The 24,709-nt window shown below is 39.7% G+C and overlaps 1 protein-coding gene across 1 annotated transcript; it reads right to left on the reverse strand.

Annotated features, from left to right (window-relative positions):
- Positions 1–1,956: 1,956 nt before the first annotated feature.
- SHCBP1L (SHC binding and spindle associated 1 like) lies at positions 1,957–24,217 on the reverse strand. The gene is made up of 10 exons (XM_063130975.1): positions 23,930–24,217; positions 19,651–19,800; positions 17,194–17,408; positions 14,266–14,352; positions 12,291–12,509; positions 6,935–7,040; positions 5,730–5,880; positions 4,369–4,619; positions 2,563–2,685; positions 1,957–2,425 (listed from the first exon to the last, which is right to left on the reverse strand). Exons 1-10 carry the CDS (start codon positions 24,215–24,217, stop codon positions 2,189–2,191), a joined length of 1,827 nt encoding a protein of 608 aa, XP_062987045.1. The 3' UTR covers positions 1,957–2,188.
- Positions 24,218–24,709: the final 492 nt, after the last annotated feature.

The raw sequence follows: 24,709 nt of genomic DNA on the forward strand, positions 1-24,709 counted from the left end.
TTACTTATCTGTAAATGGTGTTTAAGTGGTTATTTGTGCAACGACACATGGTTTTTGCACCTCCAGAGCCAGCTTTGGGAATATTCCAGAGCTCTACCAAAGTAGCTGATACTCCTCTCCTCCTTCCCTTGAGGCAAGATGTGTACACATGCCTTGGCAAGGGAGACAGGCTGAGCATCTTCCCCTGAAGATCCTTTCTCAACCCTACAAAATTTCAAACAAGCAACACTTCCAGTGGGCAAGGAGGATATAGGTTGTATGACTGCAGATAATCCCTCAAAAAGGCACTCTTTACAAATAAGCAACCTGTCCAATACTTTGTTTCTGTGCAGTCCCATGCATAGCTGATATATTCATTAACACATCTGGAGATGGGTGTTCATGTCTTCAAGAAAGTAACCTTTAAAGAGCTGTGTCAACAAGGCATAATTCGAAACAGAACACAACAGGCTATTCTTCAAAAACCTGTAATGGAAGTGTTCCTTGAAAAGACAAAAAGAATGACCACGCTCCTAGTTGAGTATCCTTGTATACAAGTAAAAATGTTCATAGCCACTACTAATTGTGGACACTAAACTCCCTCCCCCCCCCCCAAAAAAAAAATTGAGCGAGAAATCCCAGGAATGTATAAAAGTGATGGGTTGGATCCAGACTTCCTGTGAGTGGAATTTCATATATGGGATGTTCCCAATTGAAGATGATTTTTGCCAATCCCTTCCCCTGGAAAAAAGGTGCTCCTGAGAGCTGGTGTAGGGCAGGGATAGGCAATCCTGTGCCCTCCAGTTGTCTATAACTATGCCTCCCAACTAGAGTGACCAATGCTCGGGGATTATGGGAGTTGTCCAAAACATCTGGAGGGGGCACTAATTTACCTACCCCTACTGCAGGGCCCAAGGCATGGTATCAGCAGCAGGCAACATACAAATAGCCTGATGTGATGCACCAATTTTGCAGGATCAGGTCAACGGTGGGAACAAGTACCATTGTACAGAAAAAAGAGCTATGTGGTAGGCAAGCAATGACTCAGTGGAGTGAACAATCACCCATACAAAATACTCCTGAAGTAATCTGGTTGAATCTCATCTATATCAGTACACTTGTTGAGGCTACAGCCTTTGTTTTGCTGCCACATAAAATGGCTGGAGGCTAAAGGAACAGGTGTGGTGTTTAAAGAGGCAGTCTCCAATCATTTTTATACAGGATATAGCACCTCTTTTAGAAGGACACCTGAGATGCTGAAGATTTGGAATTTATCAGTTCACCCAAAAGAGAAGGCTCTGGAATGGGAGCCGGTGTCCTGTTACATTTCAGCTAATAGAATGCAAGTGTATCAGGGCTAGCGTTAAGGTGTGATACCCTTGGGCAGTTGCTGAGACCTATCCACCCCCAGAAAGCCCAGTCACACAACAGCAACCACTGCAGCCAGAACTGAGGCTCCTGGAAGGATTTGGGGGGACACACGCACACCCCAGCCCCACTACTTGTATTGGCACCTGTGACAGCCTCTCTTCTCCCATCATGTAGCAGCAACTGTAGCTGCCACCACCATTTGCACACCCAAGTGAGCTAACGACAGTGATAGAAGCAGCCACTGTTCATTTGGCAGTAACTGCTATTTGTTGCCACTACCCCACCCACTGACTTAGGCAGATAGAAGTATATGTTGCCTCTGCCTACCCGCTGTGTAGTAGATGCAGAAGGAGAAAGGGAATTACTGTCCATGGCATCATTCCTACTTTTGGGGGTGATCTCGCCATGGCCCTGCCAAACTTTGAAACCAGGCACTGCAGTTCTTGTGGCACCAGAAAAGATTTTGAGGGGAAATAGTGGTACGTGGAAAGGGGGTTCAAATTATGTAGAGCTGGGAATTGTAAGGAAGTGCCCAGATCTGGGAGGGAGGGAGATACTAATGAGAAAGCAGTGGTTGTGGTGAATAGAGTTTGGCGTCACTCACACTAGGTGGTCGCTAGCAATGGGTATTTTTAGAATTTAATCACTGGTTCTAATAACAACCCCCCTCCCTCAGAAACCAGTGGTTTTTCAATTAAAATGATGGATGTGGCTGCTAAGTAGGGAATTTGGTCCTTTAGTGCATTGGAGCTTGATTACTCTTAGTAAAGTCTTTTAATAAAGCAAGTTTTTTCCTTGTACCATAGCTAATGGTTGAAACTACATGAAACCTGTAGCTTCAGTTAACTATGCTGATGCCTTTAGTGTCGTCTTCTAGGATATTAGTGTTTATCTCAAGGCTCAGTTCCTGCATTAGTTTGGAAATGGAATCTTCTCCATCTCCTGCTGCAGCACTTTCCATTGGTCCTTCAGCCGTAGCACATAGCTGTTCAGAAGGCTTAATAATAGTCACGCCATAGCCATTGTTACTGTAGATATGATTGTTTTTCATCCTTAGTTTAGGAGCAGGAAGAACCTGTTAAAGAATCAAAATTTTGTTCATAAACTCTTTGATCTGCTAAATTGTCTTTCCTCATTTCCCAGCCTGTTTTTCTTCCACAAATATTCAAGCTAAATTGCTAGAGTGGCAATCCGTTACCTACAACGATTTACCTTAATGTTAATTCCACCAAGACTACCCCGGGAAGAGTCACTGCTTCTGAAGTTATTGCAGTGGTGAATTTTGTTACCCTCCAAAGTAGCTATGCTTCCTGGGTATAATTCAACTCCAGCCCCCTGAAGGCAAAAACAAGGTGGGGAAAAGAAGTTTAATTTTAGTTTGATTAACATGGATAGAAACAGTTCATTGCAGAATGTCAATTTTTTGTCTGAATACAGTGCACACCTGATGCATTTAAAGTCTTGATCAGTAACTTTCAGGAGTCTGAGTAGTGTATACAGTGTGATGGGGCCAAAGACTTGCGCAAAGTGGATTGGAATCAAGTCTTATTTCTATAGATACCACCATCCCCACCTCTCTTGGTTATGGATGGGCAACTTGGGTGGTGGGGAAGAGAGCTGATCGAGCTCATATTTGGCACCAGGGGCTCCAGTTGCTGGAGCTACAATAGGATAATTCATATACTTTACCCTTACTTACAAACCTATTTAGCCCCTGGGCATTTTTTTTAATCTTGAAAGAGAACCAGGGGATAGACAAGCCTTGTCACTCAAATCTAGGACCAGTTTGTGATAAAAGCTTTTTCTGGATTTTAGGTTGGCATTGGGGTTGTATGTTTGACTACTCTCTCATATCAGAAAAAACTACCCACATATGATAAAAAAAATTAAAATAGCATATCCAGACAAAGGCTAACCCAGCACCATTTTACCTGGCACATTAGCTTTCTATGTGTAGGTAGTTTTCCCCCCCCCAGGGACCATTCAAGTATACACCACACACATACAAGGAGTTTGAAGAAATTTAATCCAAGAAACACTTGACCATTTCATTCTATCGACAGCATAAAATTGTCTTTTCACCTCTTCAAGTTAAAAAAAAGTTTTGATTATCTCCAAATTAGTGATGTGCATTTTCCAGAAAACCTTAAATTGGACAATTTTGGGGAAATTGGGTTAATTTGCATTAAGTAAAAATCATGTTGCCATGGAATTTTTTTTGGATATTTTAAAGTGTGGTCTAATTTTGCATGTTTATTTTACTTGTATTTAAGCTTTAAAAAATCCCATGTCAGTGATTTGTCCCAATGCACCACCATTATTTGACTTGAAATATTTGAGAGGAAAAATTAAAGCACACTTAATGTGATTTAAATATATCACATAGACATTTTATTGAAATACTTGTAAAACCTGAAAGACAGTAGTATGTACTTGCCTTACACTGTTTAAATTTAAGAGGGGGACACAAGGTACTAAAAGCTGTTGCTATTCTAATCAATGTTAGCAACCAAAAGAACTGCATGTTATCATGGCAACCATTCATCTACTTCATCTGAGTTCAACTCTTTTCCATTGAGCTTGCTGGGGCACCTTCATTTTTACTGTCACTGTGTGACAGTTCTATTTTGCATTGAGACGTATATGTATTTCAGTGATGTATGTATTCGCTCACATACTTCTTAGGGATAATCATCTGAAAAATATGAATTACTTTGAATATGCCAACCATGGCTAATATTGTATTTGTAATTTGTATCCATTCATTGTTACTAATTAACTTATGAAATGGATCTTTTTCAGTGAGAAAATAAATGCAGTTATAGCATATTCACCTGAAATGATGTCTATGTCCAGAAAGGGAAGCTGGTGATTTTATTGAAAAGGTAGAGGCAACACAGCCATTTGAACCTGCAGTATAATTTAACCAAGAAAGCCTAGGGAAGCAAAATCATTTGCACCAACAACAATCCGAGATCACCCAATTTAAAATCAGCCATTTGAATTGAAATAGCGTACCTGAGCTCCGGTTATCTCACTGTTTATAATTGTCATGGAAGCCCCAACAAGTACACAGGCACCAGTTCCTTCACATTTCAATACACAATTCTCCAAAACTGTGTGTCCAGATTCAACTACTATAATACCATCAACAGTCCCTTGCTGGAGCAAAGTAATATTCATTAATTTCACATTTTGGGCCCTGGATACTACAAAACTCTCATCGGCTGGGTCTGAAACAATCACAATTTCCTCTGGTCTTCCAACTCCTAAATTAAACAGAAAAAGCCTTATTAACACCATCTAAATCTATAAATACACGGAAAGTGTGTGGGGGGGGGTGTAGAAGGACGGGAGAGGAAATAATTTAGGGGGGAAATGTACTAATTTGTACAGATGGCCGAGCAGCTTTGTTAGGAACTGGTACAGAGGTTAAGGATTACAAATTTGCACATTATATCAATTACATATAGGGCAAGGCACTATCAGCTCCATGATTTCCTTGGCAATCAACCAACCACTGAGCTATGCTACCAAGGTGCACCAGCCTTGTGACGCTACAGAAGTTCTGGACTGCAGCTCCTATCAGCCCTAGCCAGAATATCTAATGATGAGGGATCATGGAATTGTTGCCTTCCAAATGTTTTTGTCTACATGATGTGTGGGTTGAAAAATTAAATGTAGATCGGATGCTTTGGACTTCAACTCCCATCAGCCCCAGCCAGCCTAGCCAATGTTAAGGAATGCTGGGAGTTGAAATCCAAAATATCTGGAGGGCACCAGATTGGGGAAGATGATGGTGTTTGTGAATGTAGATTATGTGCCTGTTCACATTAGAAGAAATATTAAAATAGATGTCTTTAACCAACTGTTCCCAATGATATACAGTATACCAAATATTTTGGCCTCCAATTCCCATGATCTGTACCCATTGGCTATGCTGGCTAGGGCTGATAGGAGTTGTAGACACTCCTGCTTTTAGGTTCATAAGAAATATTGTTATTCTTGGCTTGATCCAGATCAGCAATAGTTGTTTTGTTAAAGGTGGGAGAGAACACAGAGACAGATCAAGTCTCATCCACCCACCCCTGATTATTTGCTATCACAAAGGATCTGACCAGTACACGACTAAAATTGCTTCAGACCTCTGTATTAAGAAGTTGTCATGTCTATAATAAGAGATGAAAATAAAACCTGTTTTTATAAGAAACTAAGTGATCCACTCTTCCTTTCAATTCTGAAAAGCTAGTAGAGCCCCACATCTTAACCAATCGTCGTTAAATATTTTATTTCAGTTTTCTTAATTTAATAAAAATCACAGCAACTGCTTCTGATTTGGCAGCTGTAAATGCAATGGAATAGGAAGGTATGCTAATGACCTTTAATAACAATATCTTCAGTTAACATGGAAAGGTTTACTGCTTTATGCTCTCCTGGGAAAATAAGCACATTATCTCCACTGTAACAGCTGTCCAAAGCCAAGTTTAAGTTATCATGCTGTTGTAGTGTGTCAGAGGAAAATTCTTTAACCTGGACATACAGGAGAGAGAATAACGAAAGAAAATCAGAAATTCAGTCTTTCAAAATACATTTTCTGAATGTTTTCTTGCTATAGTAAAGATTGTTAATTGGTTACCTTGACTAACAGAAACAAAATAAATTATCTGTTAATTTACATAAATTTATTTATTACATTGCTATACCGCCAAATAGCTGGAGCTCTCTGGGCGGTTCACAAAATCTCTGGGCGTTGCACAAAAGTATGCATGTCACTAAATTAAGCTTCCTTGGAATCTGTTACCTTAATGTAAGGTTTAGAGTAGCACAAATAGCTGGGCGTACAGCTGAATGTGTTGAGTTCATAATATTTCTCAGCCTGAACTATCTCACAAGCATTGTTGATGGCAAAATAGGGTTGATAAAAATCAATCATTTTTTAAAAATTAAATCAGATTCTGAAATTTTCTTAAAACAATTAGTAAAAAAAAGAGAGCCTAGGTCAAAGATATCATAAGGAATACTAATTATACAAGTTCTGTGAATATCTTAATAGGAGATGTGAGATAACTTGATCAGTTCTATTCTGTACTGGTGGTGTACAAAGGTGCATGCTCGCTGTCTCTAAAGGCCTTGCCTCCCTCTAAGATAGAGAAGGTCAATGAATAGAGAATTTGGGGAGACGGAGTAAATCTGAACAAGGAGGAGGAGTATGGATATAAATGAAAGGGATAGGGGAGGGGAATAAAAAGTGAAACCAAAAGTGATGAACTTTACATTTATCTTAGCTGAAAGAGTTAACCATTCCAAAATTCATGTGTGTGTTTTGTTAATGTTGTTGTTTGTTGAAGAAAACTAACCAGAAGAATAAACAATCTTATTAGGGCAATTTTGGTGGTGGTGATTCTGGCACATCATGACAAAAAAAAAAAATCATGATTAATTGAACAATTGGAACTTGTTCATCTCCTTGAATGACTTCACAAGTTCAGGGATAGCACCATGGGGCTGCTGGGGAAGGAGAAGCAACACTGGGGAGGGGGCTTATCAATCACTTGGAGATTTCTGCAAATTAACTTTTCCTTACCATTTCTGCTGGCACTGTTTTTGCAACAATGTGAGTTACAGTTTTCCCGTCATCTCTGTGTCCTTTCCTGCGTTTTAATATTCTTGGGGTCAGAGGTCCATGAGCCCTGAAATTTAAAATGAACTCTGTGCTACAATTAGATTTAGACAAAGCATTCTGTGAATGTATGTAAAATAAGTTGGCTTCAAGTACACTTCAATGCATTTCTTTCAGACTGAAACACATACAGAAATTTAAGCCTAAACAATATCCCTATACAAAATGAACATACCAGGAATGTCTTGCACAACAAGTTCTTAAAAATGCAATGTGAACAAAATATGAAGTATCCACTATTTCTGTTTTTGCCAGATAACTTCATTTACAACTGAAAGAATGCACTGTAGACCCTAGAAATAGGTCATGACTGAATTCTTTTGAAGAAACAAAAGCTGAATTTCAACTATTTGAGGTTTTAACAGTATTCAAAACAAAGATGACTAAGGGATGCTGGGTCAAAGCTGTCTGACAGCATTTTACAAGTCATCTTCATGGGGTATTACTTAAAAAAACACCAATAAATTCACAGATTATTAGAATTTTGAAGATGAAATTTTAAAGTGAGGCTAGGTATTTTTTCAGTTTTTATGCTCTTTGTCTTCTGTCCTTCAGTAAGTCATTGAGGACAGGGTTGGACTCAATGGCCTTATAAGATCCTTCCAACTCTACTATAAGTTATACAACATCTGCACTTTTAATTATTTTAAACGAATCTGATACAATAAATTATAATCATGCAAGTAAGAATATATATATATACACACACACACACACACACACACACACACACACACACATTTAAGTAAACATACACATCTTATATACTTAAATCTACTTATACAATGTTAAATAACAGACAAAAATGGCTTAACATAGTTCATGCTATCAAAATTTATTTATTTATTGCATTTTTATACTGCCCAATAGCTGAAGCTCCCTGGGCGGTTCACAAATAATTATGTATGCAAAATTCTACTTGTATTATATAAATGATGAACAAGATTGACTGAACCTCAATCTAGATGTTTTCATATTGCAGAGAACTGCAGAATTAACATGGAATTTTGCTTTTCTACAACAAATACTTTCTAAGCAGAAATTACTTGAAATGCATGTTAATAAATGTTCTATTTAAAGAGGAATTTCACTTACCATTATGGCCCTTGCAAATATTACTGATGAAAATATGTACATATTGCTAGTAACAAACAGCAAGTTAGCACTGCTTGCTGGTGACTACTCAATGTGCTGGTAAGCAGGTCTCTAATGTCTCAGGCAATTTCCCAGCTCTGCTATCTGCTATCTATCAACTGGAGATGCCAGAGACTGAACCTGAGAGCATAATTATGTGTGGTGTAGTGGCTAAAGTGTTGGACTGGGAGTCGGGAGATCCGTATTCTAGTCCCCACTTGGCCATGGAAACCCACTGGGTCACTGTGGGCCAGTCGCAGACTCTCAGCCCAACCTACCTCACAGGGTTGTTGTGAAGATAAAATGGAGAGGAGGAGGATTATGTACGCCTCCTTGGAGGAAAAACGTGGGATATAAAAGCAATAATCTATATAAATAAAAATATAAATGTTCGTTCGAAACAGACGTTATCTCTCCGAAAGTTCTTCACCGATTGCTTTGAAGTTTTGACACAATGTTGCATTCGAATACGCGAGCGTTGTTATGTAACTATGTTCTATATGGGGTCAAAGGTTTGTCTTAAAATCGAAGAAATAGGCCTCCTCAAAACCAGTCCTGCTGATCATTGTGACATCGCCAACCAGTAGGCCAATCCACTGCCTCTGCCTCCTCTCCTATTTGCATGTTCTCTCCTATTTGCTCTTATAAGTCATTGTGATATCGCCAACCAGTAGGCCAATCCACTGCCTCTGCCTCCTCTCCTATTTGCATATTCTCTCACAATTGGCTGAGTGAATATAGATGTCACACCTGTGACAGTTACACGTTCTGAAGAAAGGTAACTGCCAGGAGTTTCCAGTAACCTCCTCACCGTAAAAACATCCTTTTTAAAAAACCAAACAATCTGCTTTACTTCATCCAAATAATGCCTCACAGAAGATCACACTTAGGTCGTCGTACTCGCAGAGTGGAAGCACTGCGACGAGAAATTGCAAATCAGACTGAGGAAGAACGGGCATCAGCAAACGAGAAAAAAAGAAAAAGAATGCCTCAAATACGTGCCAAGGAACCAGGCAAGCAACGTTCAGCCAGACTTGAGGATGCACGATTGCGAGCACAGCAATCGCATTCTACAGTTTCAGATCTGCTTTGTTCTCAACAGAATGAACGCGACAGGCTGAGAGTGGCTAAAAGACGTCAACGAGAAACAGCACATCAGCGTCAAACACGACTCCGTGGTAAACGATCACACGATTACAATCGCCTTGCATTCCGGTACAACCCAGCTGATGATTATAGTTTGAGGCGGCATGTTCTCATTGGCACTATGACTGAAGTGTGTCCTTATTGCAAGGCTCTTAAATTTAATGGAGAAACAAAAGGAATGTGTTGCGCTGCTGGAAAAATTAAACTGCCTCAACTTGGAGAACCACTAGAGCCATTACAAACTTTGCTTACCGGATGTACCGCAGAATCAAAGCATTTCCTATCTAACATCAGGAAATACAACTCATGCTTCCAAATGACGTCGTTCGGCGCAGAAATCATCACAGCTCCATTTATGCCAACTTTCAAAGTCAAAGGACAAATTTATCATAAAGCCGGCTCCTTCCTTCCGTTTCAAGATAGTCAACATAAATTCCTACAAATGTATTTCATTGGTGATGGCAATGATGAATTGAATGCACGCTGCGGAATTTATACCGGCATAAAAAGGTCCATCGTTTCAAAACTGCAACAGCTACTTCACGAAAAAAACAATTTAGTACATTTGTTCAAAACAGCAATTGACATGATGCCATCTGATACACACAAGATTGTTATTCATGCTGACAAAACGCCTACTGGAGAACATGTGCGAAGATTCAATGCTCCAACTATAGACGAAGTGGCAATTGTTATAATCGGAGATCAATTTCAACCTAGAGATATTGTTATTCATCGGGGAAAAAATCAATTGAAAAAAATTGCAGAAACTCATCGATGCTACGATGCCCTGCAATATCCAATCATTTTTTGGGATGGTGCCGATGAATATCACTTCAACGTTAAGATGATAAATCCAGTCAGTGGCGAAGAAACAGATATGAAATGCAGCGCAATGAACTATTATTCATACCGATTAATGATTTGAGAAAATGAAGACAATCACATTTTGAAATGCCGTCAATTGTTTCACCAATACATCGTAGATATGTATGCAAAAATAGAAACAGAACGTTTGATATTCATCCGTTTAAATCAGACCAAGCTTCGCTCAGAAGAATACATTCATTTGCGAGATGCAGTTGTAAATGACGGTAATACAACTAACGTTGGAAGACTAACAATTTTATTACCTCATAACTTCTGTAATTTAGTGACGTCAAAAGAAGAATTGGTTGAAAAAGTATTTCCAAATATTCTAACCAATTATAAGAATCACGATTGGCTGAGTGAACGAGCTATTCTTGCAGCCAAGAAAAAAAAATCTACGAACTTAACAATATTATTCAATCTAACATTCAAAGCGAGGCAGTCACATACAAGTCCATCGACACTGTTGTGGAAGCAGATGAAGCGATTAATTATCCAACAGAATTTTTGAATTCACTCGATCTGCCAGGGATGCCACCGCACGTACTGCAATTGAAAATCGGCATGCCAATTATCATGTTGCAAAATATCAACTAGCCAAAACTTTGCAACGGCACGCGGCTTGCAGTAAAAAAATTACTGAGCAACGTCATAGAAGGAACAATCTTGACAGGACCTTTCAAAGGTGAAGATGTCCTCATTCCTCGCATTCCTATGATTCCAACAGATATGCCATTTCAATTTAAGACATTGCAATTCCCAATTCGATTGGCGTTTGCAATCACCATCAACAAAGCTCAGGGCCAATCTTTAGAATTGTGCGGTTTAGATCTAGACACAGATTGCTTCTCACATGGACAATTATATGTTGCGTGTTCTAGAGTTGGCAAACCAGACAATCTCTATATCTACACAGACAATGGAACAACTAAAAATATTGTATATCCACAAGCATTGTGAAATTAAACATATTAGAAACATTCGCTTTGTCTTTTCTTTCCTTTCAATTTAACCAGACTGAGCCACAGCAACGCGTGGCAGGGTACAGCTAGTAAATAAATAAATATGTATAATTATGCATGCAAAATTATGCACACTCCACCACTGGGCTATGGGCCACTACCTTACAAAAGCAAAACAGTCATCAACTATAAAACCACAAGAATTGTTCAGCTGGATGAATCTTTACTAACACTATAAGAATTATCTTAACAAATTGATACTACTGTTGCTTAAATTCTAAGTCTAAGAACATGGGGCTCTCTGAACTAGATGTTGACACTCTAATCCTAAACGCTTTTGTTTATAAGTCAAACAAATTTCAATGAAACTTTATTTCTGCTAAGTGTACTTAGCATATAGCTATACTTGCTTTTCCCATTGAAGCCAAAAATGGTATAAGGATGAAGTTTCTACTCAGGAATTTATAGCAAAATTTTCTTAACAATAAAATTATGTACAAGCACTAAAGGAACCATTTTTTTAAAAAAAAAAATAATATTTATTCAACAGTTCCACCAAAGAAAAAAACAGCAATGGCACAATCTAATGTTGTGCTAACAGAGAGAAAGAGATTCTTAATAAGACTATCAGCAATATCAGTAAAGTTTTCTTAATCAGATAATTTAGTGAAAATGGTTGATCAGTTTTGAGAACGAGAAAAAGAGTGGGATGGGTTGGGGTGGGTAGTCATCTGTGGTCAATTCTACAGGCACTTCAGTCACAACAAAGCATACAACAATGGTGCCCCCATCAGATATTTCCTAGCAGCCATTTCTAATGGAAATACACAAGACAGTAACTGTAGCTACACTGGCACAAGCCAATTTGTGCACAAAAAGCTACAAATACATAGATACAATTGTGTTCAATGTTAAGTTGTGTGATAACCTCTAAAGTTGCAATCCTATACCCACTTACCTACAAATAAGTCGCACTGAACTTCTGAGGAGACCTGTATAGGATTGTGCTTTAACTCACTAACAAATTAGCTATATATACAATTAATAAAGAGACTGCTAGTAAAAGTAAATACCTGTACAACAGGTAAAGTCATTTAATTTTGACAATTTTTTTTTGTTAAATCAGAAAAGATGTCAAATAAAATTACCTTAAGCGCAAATCTTCCCATATTTTCAACAATCCACACAGCATAATTAGCTCATAGTATTTTTTCCAACATTCAACAGCTTCTTCTGCAGTGGGCTCTTCCTTAATATTACTTTGGTAATGAATCAAGTCCAAATGCATGCTCTTGTACTTTTCCAGATTTCTTCTAAAACGGTGAGCAATTGGAGCAGGGATAATCCCATTCTGAATATCACACCAACTTTGAAGAATTAAGAAGATTAAAATGTCTCCCTTTGAAACTTTATGCAACAAAACTGAGCCCAAAATCCCACAAACTGCAGACGAGGTGGCTTATATTACACGATGCTTTTCTACAAAAAAATCATTTCCACATACAGCATACAAGCTGAACGTGAACAAAGGCAGCTATGCATACTAAGTTCTCTTGCAGTTCTGGTAAGGACTAAAGGGATAGAGCAGGGGTTGGCAACTTGTGGCCTGAAGTTGTTTGGGCCTATAACTCCCAACAGCCCTAGACTAGGCTAGGCTTGCTCGGTCTGTTGGGAGTTATAGGCCAAAACATCTTCAAGGCCACAAGTTGCCCACCTCTAGGCAAGGGTGTCACAGAAAAGCTGGGCCAATCTTGAGGTATTTGAAAGAACAGAGAAGTGGCACCACATTTATATTCTTAGGAAGTTTTCAAGCTGCCTTTCTCAAATTGATCCAGGTGACTTTCATCATGAACTCCAACGAAATATGTGAAACCATCAAATTGAAAACAGCAACCTAAACCAGCCAATGCACAGGGTTCCACCAACATTGACTTGGCTTACTATCTAGACTCCGTTGGTGCTCATCAGAAATAACTTTCCTCAAGTCTCCTGGCATGTGCCTAGGGCCTGGGAAAGAGGCACAGTCTTTACCTGTTCAGACCTAAGAGCAAGGAGAGCCTTGATGTGAGCTTCACCAGAGAGCTAGGAACATTTGCTGTGGCAAGCTGCAGAGTAGATATTTGGATATTTGCCAATGAGCAAGAAACCATCACTTCTTACCTCCAGCTATCCAAAAAGTCCTTCTGAACAATGACCCTAAAAACTAAATAAACCTCTTGGGAGAAATCATTCCACATAACTGGGTGGTACCACTTAGAGATCCCAGTTTCCAGAGGGGGTAGTCATGCTAGTCTGCTGTAGCAAAAACAAAAATTCTTGGGCACAGTAAGACTAACAAATGTATTATGGCTCTAATGAAAGGACCTAGCCTTGCATGTATTGGAATTGCATTTAAGCTAATACTGAGAAGCCTTGAAGCAAACTTACACAGCTGTCAACAGATGAACACATTTTGCCCACCTCACCTAAGTGAAGGCACACCTGCTGGCATCCCTGGCACAGCCTGCCATGGCCCACCCTTATTGCCCTCAAGGGAGGGATCTGTCCACTCCATCCGCCTTAGATGGGATGACCGCACAGCAGAGGGGAGGAGACCAAACCTATTACCCGGCCCACTAATCTTCCTTGGCTTCAAACTCTACTTGTTCTTTTTTTCATACTTTACCATGATTCCCTCCCCCCCCAATATTTGGGACTTACTTTTTCAATGTCTAAAAAACATGAAAAATATAAATATTTACATGGTTAATATCTCTCACTCCAATTCGGAATCATGATGTGAACTTTGGTTGAATCAATCATATCGTACTGAAGAAGTATATCTTTACAAAAAAAATATTTTCCATCTTTTTGGGTCAAAATTTTCACTATGCCTAAAACCATTCCAGATACATGTAGAACAAATCCTAAAAGTTCCATAACAGATGTATGGTTTTCGAGTCCATCGAGGACATACAAACATTCCTTTGTATATAGAAGACTAGCATGTTAGGGAGATGTTTTTTGGTGGGAAAATATTCCAACTTGTTAGCCTCCACCAGCAATTTGAAGTGGTACCATCCAAACACAGGCTTATCACCACATCCACTGTTTGTGAGAACTAGACATGAGAAGTATACTTACATCTTAATTCTTTCTTCTATCAATGCAGCATAGGTCTCACTATTTTCATCATCATCCCAATCTCTCCAAAGGAAGTCATAGAAAAACCTAAATCACAGAAAACTCACAGTGGTGTTACACTGATATTTATTTATGAAATACCTAGGCATATGCTGTAACAAGATTTAAAAGCATTCGTAGCCAGTAGACATAAAAACTAGCAAAAAACATCTTATATAAGAATATGGTAAAATAGAACTTATCTTCCAGACAGATTTTGCTCATTTTTTGGTTTAAACTGAAGCCTGAGCAGTGTATATATGCTCAAGCTTTAATCAGAACTAAATTCCCCTGCACCAAACAAGCAGGGCAGCCCCTCTACCAGCAGGATAACGAACAGTTCTGCTTGGCCAATTAGTGTGACGCAAAGGTGGGCCCCAGGCACAGCCACACAGTTAGGCTGTTGCCGCTACAGGAGAGAGGAGGTGGCCAATTGAGGCATTTGAGGGAGGGGGTAGGGACACACTAAATGTAAATTTTGGAGGGGAATTCACTATGCATGAGACACGTTTGCATTATTCATGAGCCCCTCTGTGGTGAGGGGACTGAGGGTCCAAAAAGTGGGAAAAGAACAGGAGTACTAGCGCCCATGGCGACATGGGCTTTACTAGTTCTGAAGGAAAAGAAAAAGGGAAAAGAAAAAGCAATTCAGAACTTCAGAAACTAAATTTTGTTAATGTCACAGTAACACTTCTTAATGTACATTATAGACAAAAATCTACTATATACTCTGCCTCCATTCTTTTGTCTTTTAATTTACTGTAGGTGCTCTACTGAATTTATGTTCTGACTGTTTTATCAACCAAATAATCCTTCTGAAACCTGTTTATGGGGGAGCGGGAATGTCAATATGTTATTTTTTAATTTCTAAATGCATGATAGTTTAGTTCTATTTGTTTTTGCTTCCATAGATATAATGTTTTATTTAAATATATTGACATCCTGCTTCAGGTTATTCTGAAATATCCTTAATACTTTATTTTTAAAAGTAATTCAGCCTTGCTAAAGAAACTATTCTAAGAAAGTAAAATATTTTTGCAATTATCTCTCCCTTTATTTCTGCAGCTTAAAGTAGTGCTTCTGTGTGTTTAGTCACTTCGCAGTTGACCACACTAACTACAAAATATTGTAAGTATAGCAAGTAAAAAAGAAAAGGTGGTTTCCTTCCTATACAGACTAACACAATGAAAACCAAACAAAGAAATGGCATGAAATCACATTAAACAATAAAGCAGCCACATTTTTAATCATATTGCAGACAGGCACTTCAGCCAATCAAGTAGTACAGAACAATATTACTTTTTCCCATATCCCTGCTTTTCAACTTCCCCAATGGAATCAATTATGGGGTAGATTTTTTAAATTAGTTTTGGGCTAGAGGAAATGGAGGGAGCAATTCTATGGCCACTAGGCATTATCCAAGGGGCCATAGGATACTGGGGATTCCCCCTTCCAAGGTTGGAGACCGCGCCCCAGCCTCTGAAGGGGGAGTCCAAGATCTGATCTCTCTACTGACCCCTACTCAGACGGTGTAGAAAAGCGACCTTGGAGAGGCAGAAAAGGCAGCTTTCAGTGGGCAGGGAAGGGAAGAGACCAAACAGGCCAGAATACAAACTATCAAGAGGACTCTCCTGCCTTCCTCCCTCTGAAGTGCCATTGCAGGACGGGAGGCGAAGTTTGCCTCTAATGCTCCTCCCTCCATGTATTAGATAATCAGAAGCCTCTGAGTTCAGGGGCTTCTAATCATCAAGGGCAAAATTTATAGGATTGCAATCTTAATTCTTTTAAGCACAAAATTTGAATTAAATAGCGCATTTATTTACAAAACCTTAATAGTCTGAAATCACGAATATACAATGTTTATATCTCTTGAGAATCTAAAAAAAAACAAAATCACAGTATTTTAAATCATAGCAGGAGACAGGGCCAGCTAACATATGACAGGAACTTATGGTTCCAAAGCAAGAGGCATCACATTAAAGATAAGAATCAAAGTAAGCCTCCAGGGAAATAATGTTCTTACATAAGCCATGGTTCCAAATGACAGACCACTAAGAATATAGATAAAGTACTGCATTCATCTAGAATATACAGCTGAAGTAATGAGCATATAATTTCTAGACACTACAGATTCATAACACAAAGATAAAGAATGTGGGCCCAAATAACTAGTAAATGTTATGGAAACACCAGCATAATATACTGCATGGTTTTCAAAATATTGATTGCATCTTTGTATCCACTAGTGAATTTCCATTAAATCAAGAATTGTTAAATAATAATGGGGGAAATGTAAGGTGTTGAAGAATGAGCAGGATACGTTAATTGATCATCAGCTGGCTTGTTAGATTTAAAGATTTTAGGGCTCTACTGGCAGCATCCAATGGAGCACAACCACTAACGTAACTTACATTGCACTAGTGTAAATTTCTCTAGCACAATGCCAACGGTGTTAGCGGGTACGCCCAATTTCCCAGCTGGCGCACTATTGGCTTCACACTAGAGTAGTTTATGCTAAAGCAACAAAATTTATGTTAGTGGTTGCACCTCATTGGATACTGCTCTATAACTTCAAAAGGAATAAAGGAAACTGCCTTATATCAGATTATTTGTCCATCTATCAGATTATTCTCTACTCTTGACTGGCAACAGCTGTCCAAGGTCTCAGACAAACGTCTTTCATATCACCTTTTACCTGGGATGCTTTCTACTGGAGATGCTCTACATTTGGGTGATGGTTCCTTCCAAATATTAGTAATAAATAAGTTTGCACAGTATTTGACTGAAATATTTTTATGATAAATGATAAATCTTACAGTTGTTTCTATTTTAACACACATTCTTTATGTTTAGTATCCTGTTGAATACCAAATTTCAGGAAAAACATACCTCACAATTTCCAACCCCTTGGCTATATGAAGCACTACACTATCCTGCCCCTCAACAGGATAGACTTCCAAAAGAGGCACACAATGATCCATTTCTTCCAGAACTTCATCAACTAATTGTCTTGGAATATTTGCAATATTAGAGGAAAAGGGTTCAGCTACAGCTACAGAAACTTTGAAGTTAGCTGAGGGATTCTGGGGAAGTTTGCAAGTAACCTAAATTGACAAAGAAATAAACCATTACAAGGTAAAAAGAGATTGATTCATATTTGTCAATATGTTCCCCAACACTTTGACTTTTATATGATAAAAAAACAACTTAGGGCACAATTCTATACTGAAGTTATGCTTACTGAGGGGCTAGCCGCGATAGGATATGGTGCAAGTTACATCATTTCAGCAAAGTAAGTACCCACCTCCACATAAATAGGAGTATAGAATTGCTCTGCCTATTATAGTAGTGTAAATTAAAATGTTAACTTCTCTAAACATCAAATTATGTAATTTATAGAGGCTGGAGAATGTTGCTGATCAGCTGATTTGCAGGGAACAGGAAGAGAGGAGTAGACAGCAAATACAGAATTGTTGATATAAAAAAGTAACAAGGGAAGGAAAATAAGCATCTGACCTTAAATTAGGCATATTTCATTAAATACTACTGGCCCACATGTGCTATCACACTCTTTAAGAATTCAAGAGGAATTCTTGTCCAGATGTAATCAAATTCAGCAAGCAAGATTTGCAGGGTCACAGAACAAAGCCTTCTCTGTATTTGCCCCAGTGCTTCTATGGTCTTTCCTTGGTTGTTATTGTTTCCAAAGAGGGAATACATCATCATCGTCATCATCTTGAATATATGGCTATACTGAAGGTTATGTATAAAATACAAACCTAACACACAATAAATAAATGCTTGTACCATGAAAATAGTATACCTACAGTGCCATCCTATGCATGTTTATTCAGAAGTAAGTCCCACTGTGTTCAATTGGGCTTACTTTCTTTTAACTGTACTGAAGAATGCAGCCCTAAAAAGACCTTTAAAAAGCAGCATAATCAGAATTAAACAAGTAACAAGTCAGTAAATACCTAGGGAAGACCTCCTATATAAAAAGGCTTTTTACTTGCCAGCAGAAACTATGCAAAGAGGGAAGACTTTCTTGGGAAGGAAATTTCAAAGAGTAGTAGCCATCATGGGGAAAGCCCTACTCTGTGCTGTACTTGATCTCATCTGAGGAACACAGAGCAAATCCACATTTGCTGAGCTAAAAGGACAGGGAGAAACAAAGAGAACAGGATATTCCCTAATATAAGCCAGGCACTAGGAACTTCTGGCTTGTAAGAGTTCCCCATTCAGCCCATCAGCTTCTTCCTTTTAGGGCTCAACTCCCATTTCCCAGGCAGGGAAAATATCTCATCTCCTATCTGTTCTGATTTTCCCTGCAGCCCCCTTCCCTACTGCATTTAGGCTTCTTTAAAGTCTCCATTGGTACCAATGGAGCCTAACTGCCACACAATTAATCTTGGGGGGGAGGATGCTGCTGGGGAGGGGGCTAACCCTCGCTGAACACTGCATCCCCCCCCCGAAACCCACACACACTGCTATAAGGCTTTTAAAGACCCTCCATTGGTGTCTACCATCCCCAAGTGCTGAACACTTCCCCACCACCACCAAATCACCCCACATGCATTGTATCCAGGCTTTTAAAAATCCTCCACTGGTGCTAATGGAGCATTGCCATGGGGAGCATTTTCAAGAAGGAGGAGTGTGTTCTTTATGCGCATGAATGGGTTTTGAGCACCTGTGCTGGGGGCTGACTTTCTTGCCCAGAGCCAATTGTCCTCACAACCATCAGAAGGCTCCATTTTATTAAGACAGTTGGAATAAAGCTCCAGAAGGGATTTTTGGACTGGTGGGGTTTAACTCCAATCCTCCTCTGTTTTAGCCTCAGAAATGAAAATTAAGGAACTTTCTAAAACCAAGTCCTATAACATTTTCTGATACAAGGAAGTTTCAAATCCTTGGCACTACTTCACAGCAAATTCTGAGTGCCTTCTCCAAGGTGGGTCCACCTGGTGCCAACATAGTCATCTTTTTGGTGCCAAGTTAAGACCTTCCTCTACTCTCAGGCATTTGGAAGCAAGGTTTTTAATAGATCCTGAGATTTCTTATTGTTAATCTCTCTCTCCCCCACACCCGTGTTTATATGTTATATGCTTTATGTTACAAGATTGTTACAAGATTATATTTTAAGGTTTTTAGTCTTTGTAAGCTGCCCTGACAGCTTTGGCTATTAGGCAGTATAGAAATGTAATATATTGAATTAAATGATTTTCCATAACTCTGAATTTTTTTAAAGTTGTATAATTTTCTGAATAGCAGTATAATTTTTTTAAAATAAATACATTTATCATGGACATTTCTAAAAAATTAAGTACTAAAGATTAATTTAGTTACCTCAACAAGCACACCAACATATGGTATGGGAATTTCTTCAGAACTGACAAAAAATAGTTCTGGATTGGTCTTCCAGATTCCAAGCCATTTTTCCTTCATCTTCAACTTTTCCAAAAGGTATTTACTAATGGCCTCATTAGCATCTTCTGCCTTTTATATAATAGAGAAGGGGGAACGTACATTATTCAAATTATTCCTCTTATTCAAAGTTAGAAATGTATTTGGATATTATCAAAGACTAAACATAACCTTGCATTAGTAATACATAGGAAAATAATAATAACAACAACAATAATAATAACAACAACAACAACCTGCCTCTCCCTCTGGATTGAAGTGGGATACAACACAAATGCAAAACACCATAAAGTACATATAATTATAATATATAAAACTAATACATTAAAAAGCAGCACATTATTAAAAGGCATCTTACAATTCAACTGGGTAGGCCTGCCAGAAGAGATCAGTTTTTATGGCTTTCATAAATTCCAGAAAACTCTTAAGTTGACGAATCTCTTCCAGCAGGCCATTCCACAATCTGGGAGCAGCAGAAGAAAAGGTCCTCTGGATAATGGTTGTCAGCCTTGTTTTTGTTGACTGGAGTAAATTCTTTCCAGAGGTCCTGAATGTGTGGGGTGGATTGTACGGGAGGTGATCCCACAGGTAACTTGGACCCAAACCATGTAGGGTTTTAAAGGTAATAACCAACACTTTATACTTCACCCGGAACTAATTGGCAGCCAGTGTAGTGATTTTAAAGCTGGTGTAACATGGTCACTCCTAGATGTACCAGTGACCTTCCTGGCTGCCATATTTTGCACTAGTTGAAGTTTCCAGACTAGGCACAAAGGTAGCCCTATGCAGAGTGCATTGCAGAAGTTGAGCCTCGAAGTTACCAGCACGTGCACTGGTACCAGAGCTATGATGGATCAGACCACACTGTTCACACAGTGGCCCACCACCTGCTGACCAGGGATCCACGAACAGGACACGAGTGCAACAGCATCCTCCCACCCATGTTCCCCAGGAACTGATGTACACAGGTTTGGTGCCTCTGTTACTGGAGATAACATATAGCTGTCAGGACTTGTGGCCATTGATAGCCTCCTCCAGGAATTTGGCCAGGCGCCTTTTAAAGCATCCAAATTGATGGCCATCACATCTTGTGGTAACGAATTCCAGTTTAACTCTGCACTGTGTGAAGAAGTACTTCCTTTTATCTATCCTGAATCTTTTGTCACCACAATTTGCCTCAGTTCCTCAAACTCCATTCCTGAAAACATCAGTTCAGGCATATGTATCTGACCTATATTTTCTTGATGAAATCTACCTATGCTAGATTTCATCAAGAGTTATTCAAGGCTCAACCTAAGGAATTTGCTCTCTGTACTAGCTCAAGTCCCTAAGCCATTTAAATTATTAGGGTTTCAGCAGCTCCAATGAGAGGCTATAACCAACACAACCATGTTTCAAGACATCTTGTTTCCTGAAAAATCTATATATTATGATATAAAGATAAATAAGAAAATGAAGCAGTGATACTACATATCAGACCCCTCCTTTATCTTCTTATCGCTAATAAACACGACTAATAGTGGTTAATAAGATAAATACAATACATTTATATCATCTGGCCAATCCAGAGGGTTCATTCTGCCTGCCAAATTGCCTAACTTGAAGTAGTCATGCCACTTCCATTTCTTAATTAATTCTAAGTGCACTAGGCCAGAGTGTTAGTTGCTCTGTATTGAGAGAAAAGCACACAACATGCTAAACTGTATTCATCTCGTCTTCATTACTCCAACTTAAACAAAAAGAAAGAGGTGTGACCAAAATGGCCAGAGGAGTGTACCAAATGCAGCATGGCTAAATGAGGTAGGTTGGAGCTCCAGGACCAACAGCTCCTGCAAGGTCAGTATACCAACATGCACCACTTTGCCAGGAAAACCTATCCTCTCTGGGGAGTTGTGCGGTTGGACATCTTCCTCTGCTTATTCAAAATGAGGCCAAATAGCCTCCAGAGCAGCGCAGCACAAAGATGGGGACTTTTTGGTCCCCAGATTTATTTATTTATAATATTTATATCCTGCCCTATATCACTAAGGTCTCAGGGCGGCGTACAGATAAAAACATACAGTATAAAACAATAAATATACACAGTTAAAAACAAATTAAACCATGATCCAAGTTAAAACAATATATAATTTAAAAGCAGTAGATGCAGATGTGATTGCTCTAAAGCAGGGGCAGCGAAAGGACACCTGGTCCTTCAGATGGTGGTGGACTACAACTCCCATCAATTGGTGGTTAAGGCTGATGGGAAAGATGATGGGAGCTTAAGTCAAGCATTGGTGATAGTATTTTGTAAATACAACCATTTTCCTCAACTCTTGTCTTGTTGATATTAGTTTAAGTCTAACAACATCTGGGGGCTACATATTCTCCATCTTTAATGGCAGGTATGGCATTAAGTAGGCTGGGCACAAATATAACCGGAGCATTTACACGGACCACTGCAACGTGGCCTTGTTACGTCCTGAAGGTTCACTTCACACTACCCAGCATGGCTGTCTCCTTTTCTCGATTACATCAATGGTACAGATGTGACATCCAACTCTGGTTTAACTAATCTTCCTTTGACCACAGTAAATTGAAGGAAACAAGCTCGGTTTGGCATCTACAGAAATCGTGAGGTCTCTGTTTGGATCTTTATTAGAAACGCTGTCTGACAATCTCACGGCCTCCAATATCATCTGTATGCTGATGATACACAATTATATCTCTCATCTCTGGAACTTTCTCCTGATGTTCACGATCGTATCTCGGCATGTCTCTCAGATATGTCAGCTTGGCTGCTTCATCGTCGTTTGAAACTTAATATGGCAAAGACTGAATTGCTTGTTTTTCCTCCTAAACCTTCCCCTCATCTCTCATTCTCTCTTACTGTCAATGATGTTACGCTTACTCCGGTCAAGGAAGCTCGTAGTCTTGGCTTTATATTTGATTCCTCGCTCTCCTTTATTCCTCATATTGAGGCAGTAGCTAAATCCTGTCGTTTTTTCCTGTATAATATTGCCAGGATTCAATCATTTCTGTCTGTCTCTTCTGCCAAGACGCTTGTTCATGCACTGGTTATTTCTCGGTTGGACTACTGCAACCTTTTTCTCACTGGCCTTCCTTCTTTTCACATCAGTCCGTTGGTCTCGGTCCACCACTCTGCCGCTAAGATCATCTTCTTGGCTCGCCGCTCTGATCATGTTACTCCACTTCTGAAATCTCTTCATTGGCTTCCAATTCACTTCAGAATCCAATATAAACTTCTTCTGTTGACCTTCAAAGCTTTTCACGGTCTAGCTCCTTCCTATCTCTCCTCTCTCATCTCACACTATTGCCCCGCTCGTGCTCTTCGTTCCTCTGATGCCATGTTTCTCACCTGCCAAAGGGCCTCTACTTCCCTTGCTCGGCTTCGTCCATTTTCTTCTGCTGCCCCTTATGCCTGGAACGCTCTTCCAGAACATCTGAGATCCACAAGTTCAATCGCAGCTTTTAAAGCTCAGCTAAAAACTTTTCTTTTTCCTAAAGCTTTTAAAACCTGATGTTGTTTGGACTCTATACTGTTAGTTTTACCCTACCCTGTGCCTGTTTACCCTACCCAGTGCCTGTTTGCATTCTCTTCCCCTCCTTATTGCTTTACTATTTTATTAGAATGTAAGCCTATGCGGCAGGGTCTTGCTATTTACTGTTTTACTCTGTACAGCACCATGTACATTGATGGTGCTATATAAATAAATAAATAAATAAATAATAATAATAATAATAATAATGTTTTTAAGAGAGGTCCGCCTGGCGCCTACACTGTACTCCTTTCGTCGCCAGCTGAAGACCTTTTTATTCACTCAGTATTTTAACACTTAATTTTAACTTAAATTTTACTGTTTTAACTCTGTATTTTAATCTTATATCAATTTTGCTGCGTGGCTTTATCCTGGTTGTGCTTTTTATACTGTATTTTGTATTTGTGTTTTTAACCTGTTGGGTGTTTTATTGTGGTTTTAATTTTTGTGAACCGCCCAGAGAGCTTTGGCTATTGGGCGGTATAAAAATGTAATAAATAAATAAAAGTAAATAAATATATTTAACTTTTCTTAACCGCTTTGTTAAATAGAGTTTAATAATAATAAAAAAAATTTAAAGACTCCGCCGACACGCAGACTCGCCCCAGAAGCCAGACAGCAGGGGAGGCGCTCGCTCGCTCGCTCTCTGCTCCGCGGCTCACCTTGCAGCCCTTCAGCAGGTGGTCGCAGTAAAGCGCCACCTTCTCCCGGCCAGTCAGCGCCCCCAGGTGGGACGGGAACTGCACCGGCAGCGGGCCGGCCTCCTCCTCCCCGGGGTCCTCTCCAAGGCTGATAGGGAGGAGGCGGCGGCGGCCCCTCGTGTTTTGAGGCGGACTCTCCGCGGCGCTAGAACTGGAACAGGCGCCTGAGGACGTGTCAGCTGCCCTTTCTTCCTCTTCTCTTTCTTCCACCACTTTCTGGTGCGGCTGCTCAAAGGCACTCGACGCCATCGCTTCAGCGGCTCCCGCCTTTCTTTCCTGCGCAGCCGCCGCTGCCACACGGGCTCCCGCGAGCTCCGTTCTCAGAATTTATCCGCCCAGCCGGAACTACTCATCGATGGATAACAGCGCGCGGAGAGGAGCAGCCAATGGGAAAGGCGGTCGAGGGAACGTTCCGAGCTTATATCATAAGAAAGGACCGTTATGCCTTCGAAATGTCTTGTCGTTGCACGCGCGGGCTTCTTCCGCGTTGTATTAGCCGTAGAAAGTAGTGCCGTCATATGCCCAAAGGAATCCTCCCCTCATAAAATGCTCGTCTTTCATTGAGCGCTGATAGGAAGCGATCACCTTCACGGCTTTTATGCCCAAAGCGAGGGTAACTGAAGCGCCTAAGCTCTACCCTGCTCACTCAGGGGGGGCCTTACTCAGACATACCTCAATTTTCAGTCCAGTGTTCACTTCAATTCGCTGGTGCAATCAGGATTCCTGCTAATGAATGTATAT

This window comes from Elgaria multicarinata, chromosome 1 (genome assembly GCF_023053635.1).
Source record: "Elgaria multicarinata webbii isolate HBS135686 ecotype San Diego chromosome 1, rElgMul1.1.pri, whole genome shotgun sequence".
Taxonomy (NCBI): domain Eukaryota; kingdom Metazoa; phylum Chordata; class Lepidosauria; order Squamata; family Anguidae; genus Elgaria; species Elgaria multicarinata.

Bases quoted from the DNA above. Each gene is read 5' to 3' on its own strand.
- SHCBP1L (XM_063130975.1), bottom strand. From the start codon at position 24,217: ATGGCGTCGAGTGCCTTTGAGCAGCCGCACCAGAAAGTGGTGGAAGAA. The intron at 14,353-17,193 runs GTATGTTTTTCC...TCTGTGATTTAG, and splicing joins AAGGGGTTGGAAATTGTGAG to GTTTTTCTATGACTTCCTTT. The intron at 2,426-2,562 runs GTAAATCGTTGT...ATTCTTTAACAG, and splicing joins TTGGTGGAATTAACATTAAG to GTTCTTCCTGCTCCTAAACT.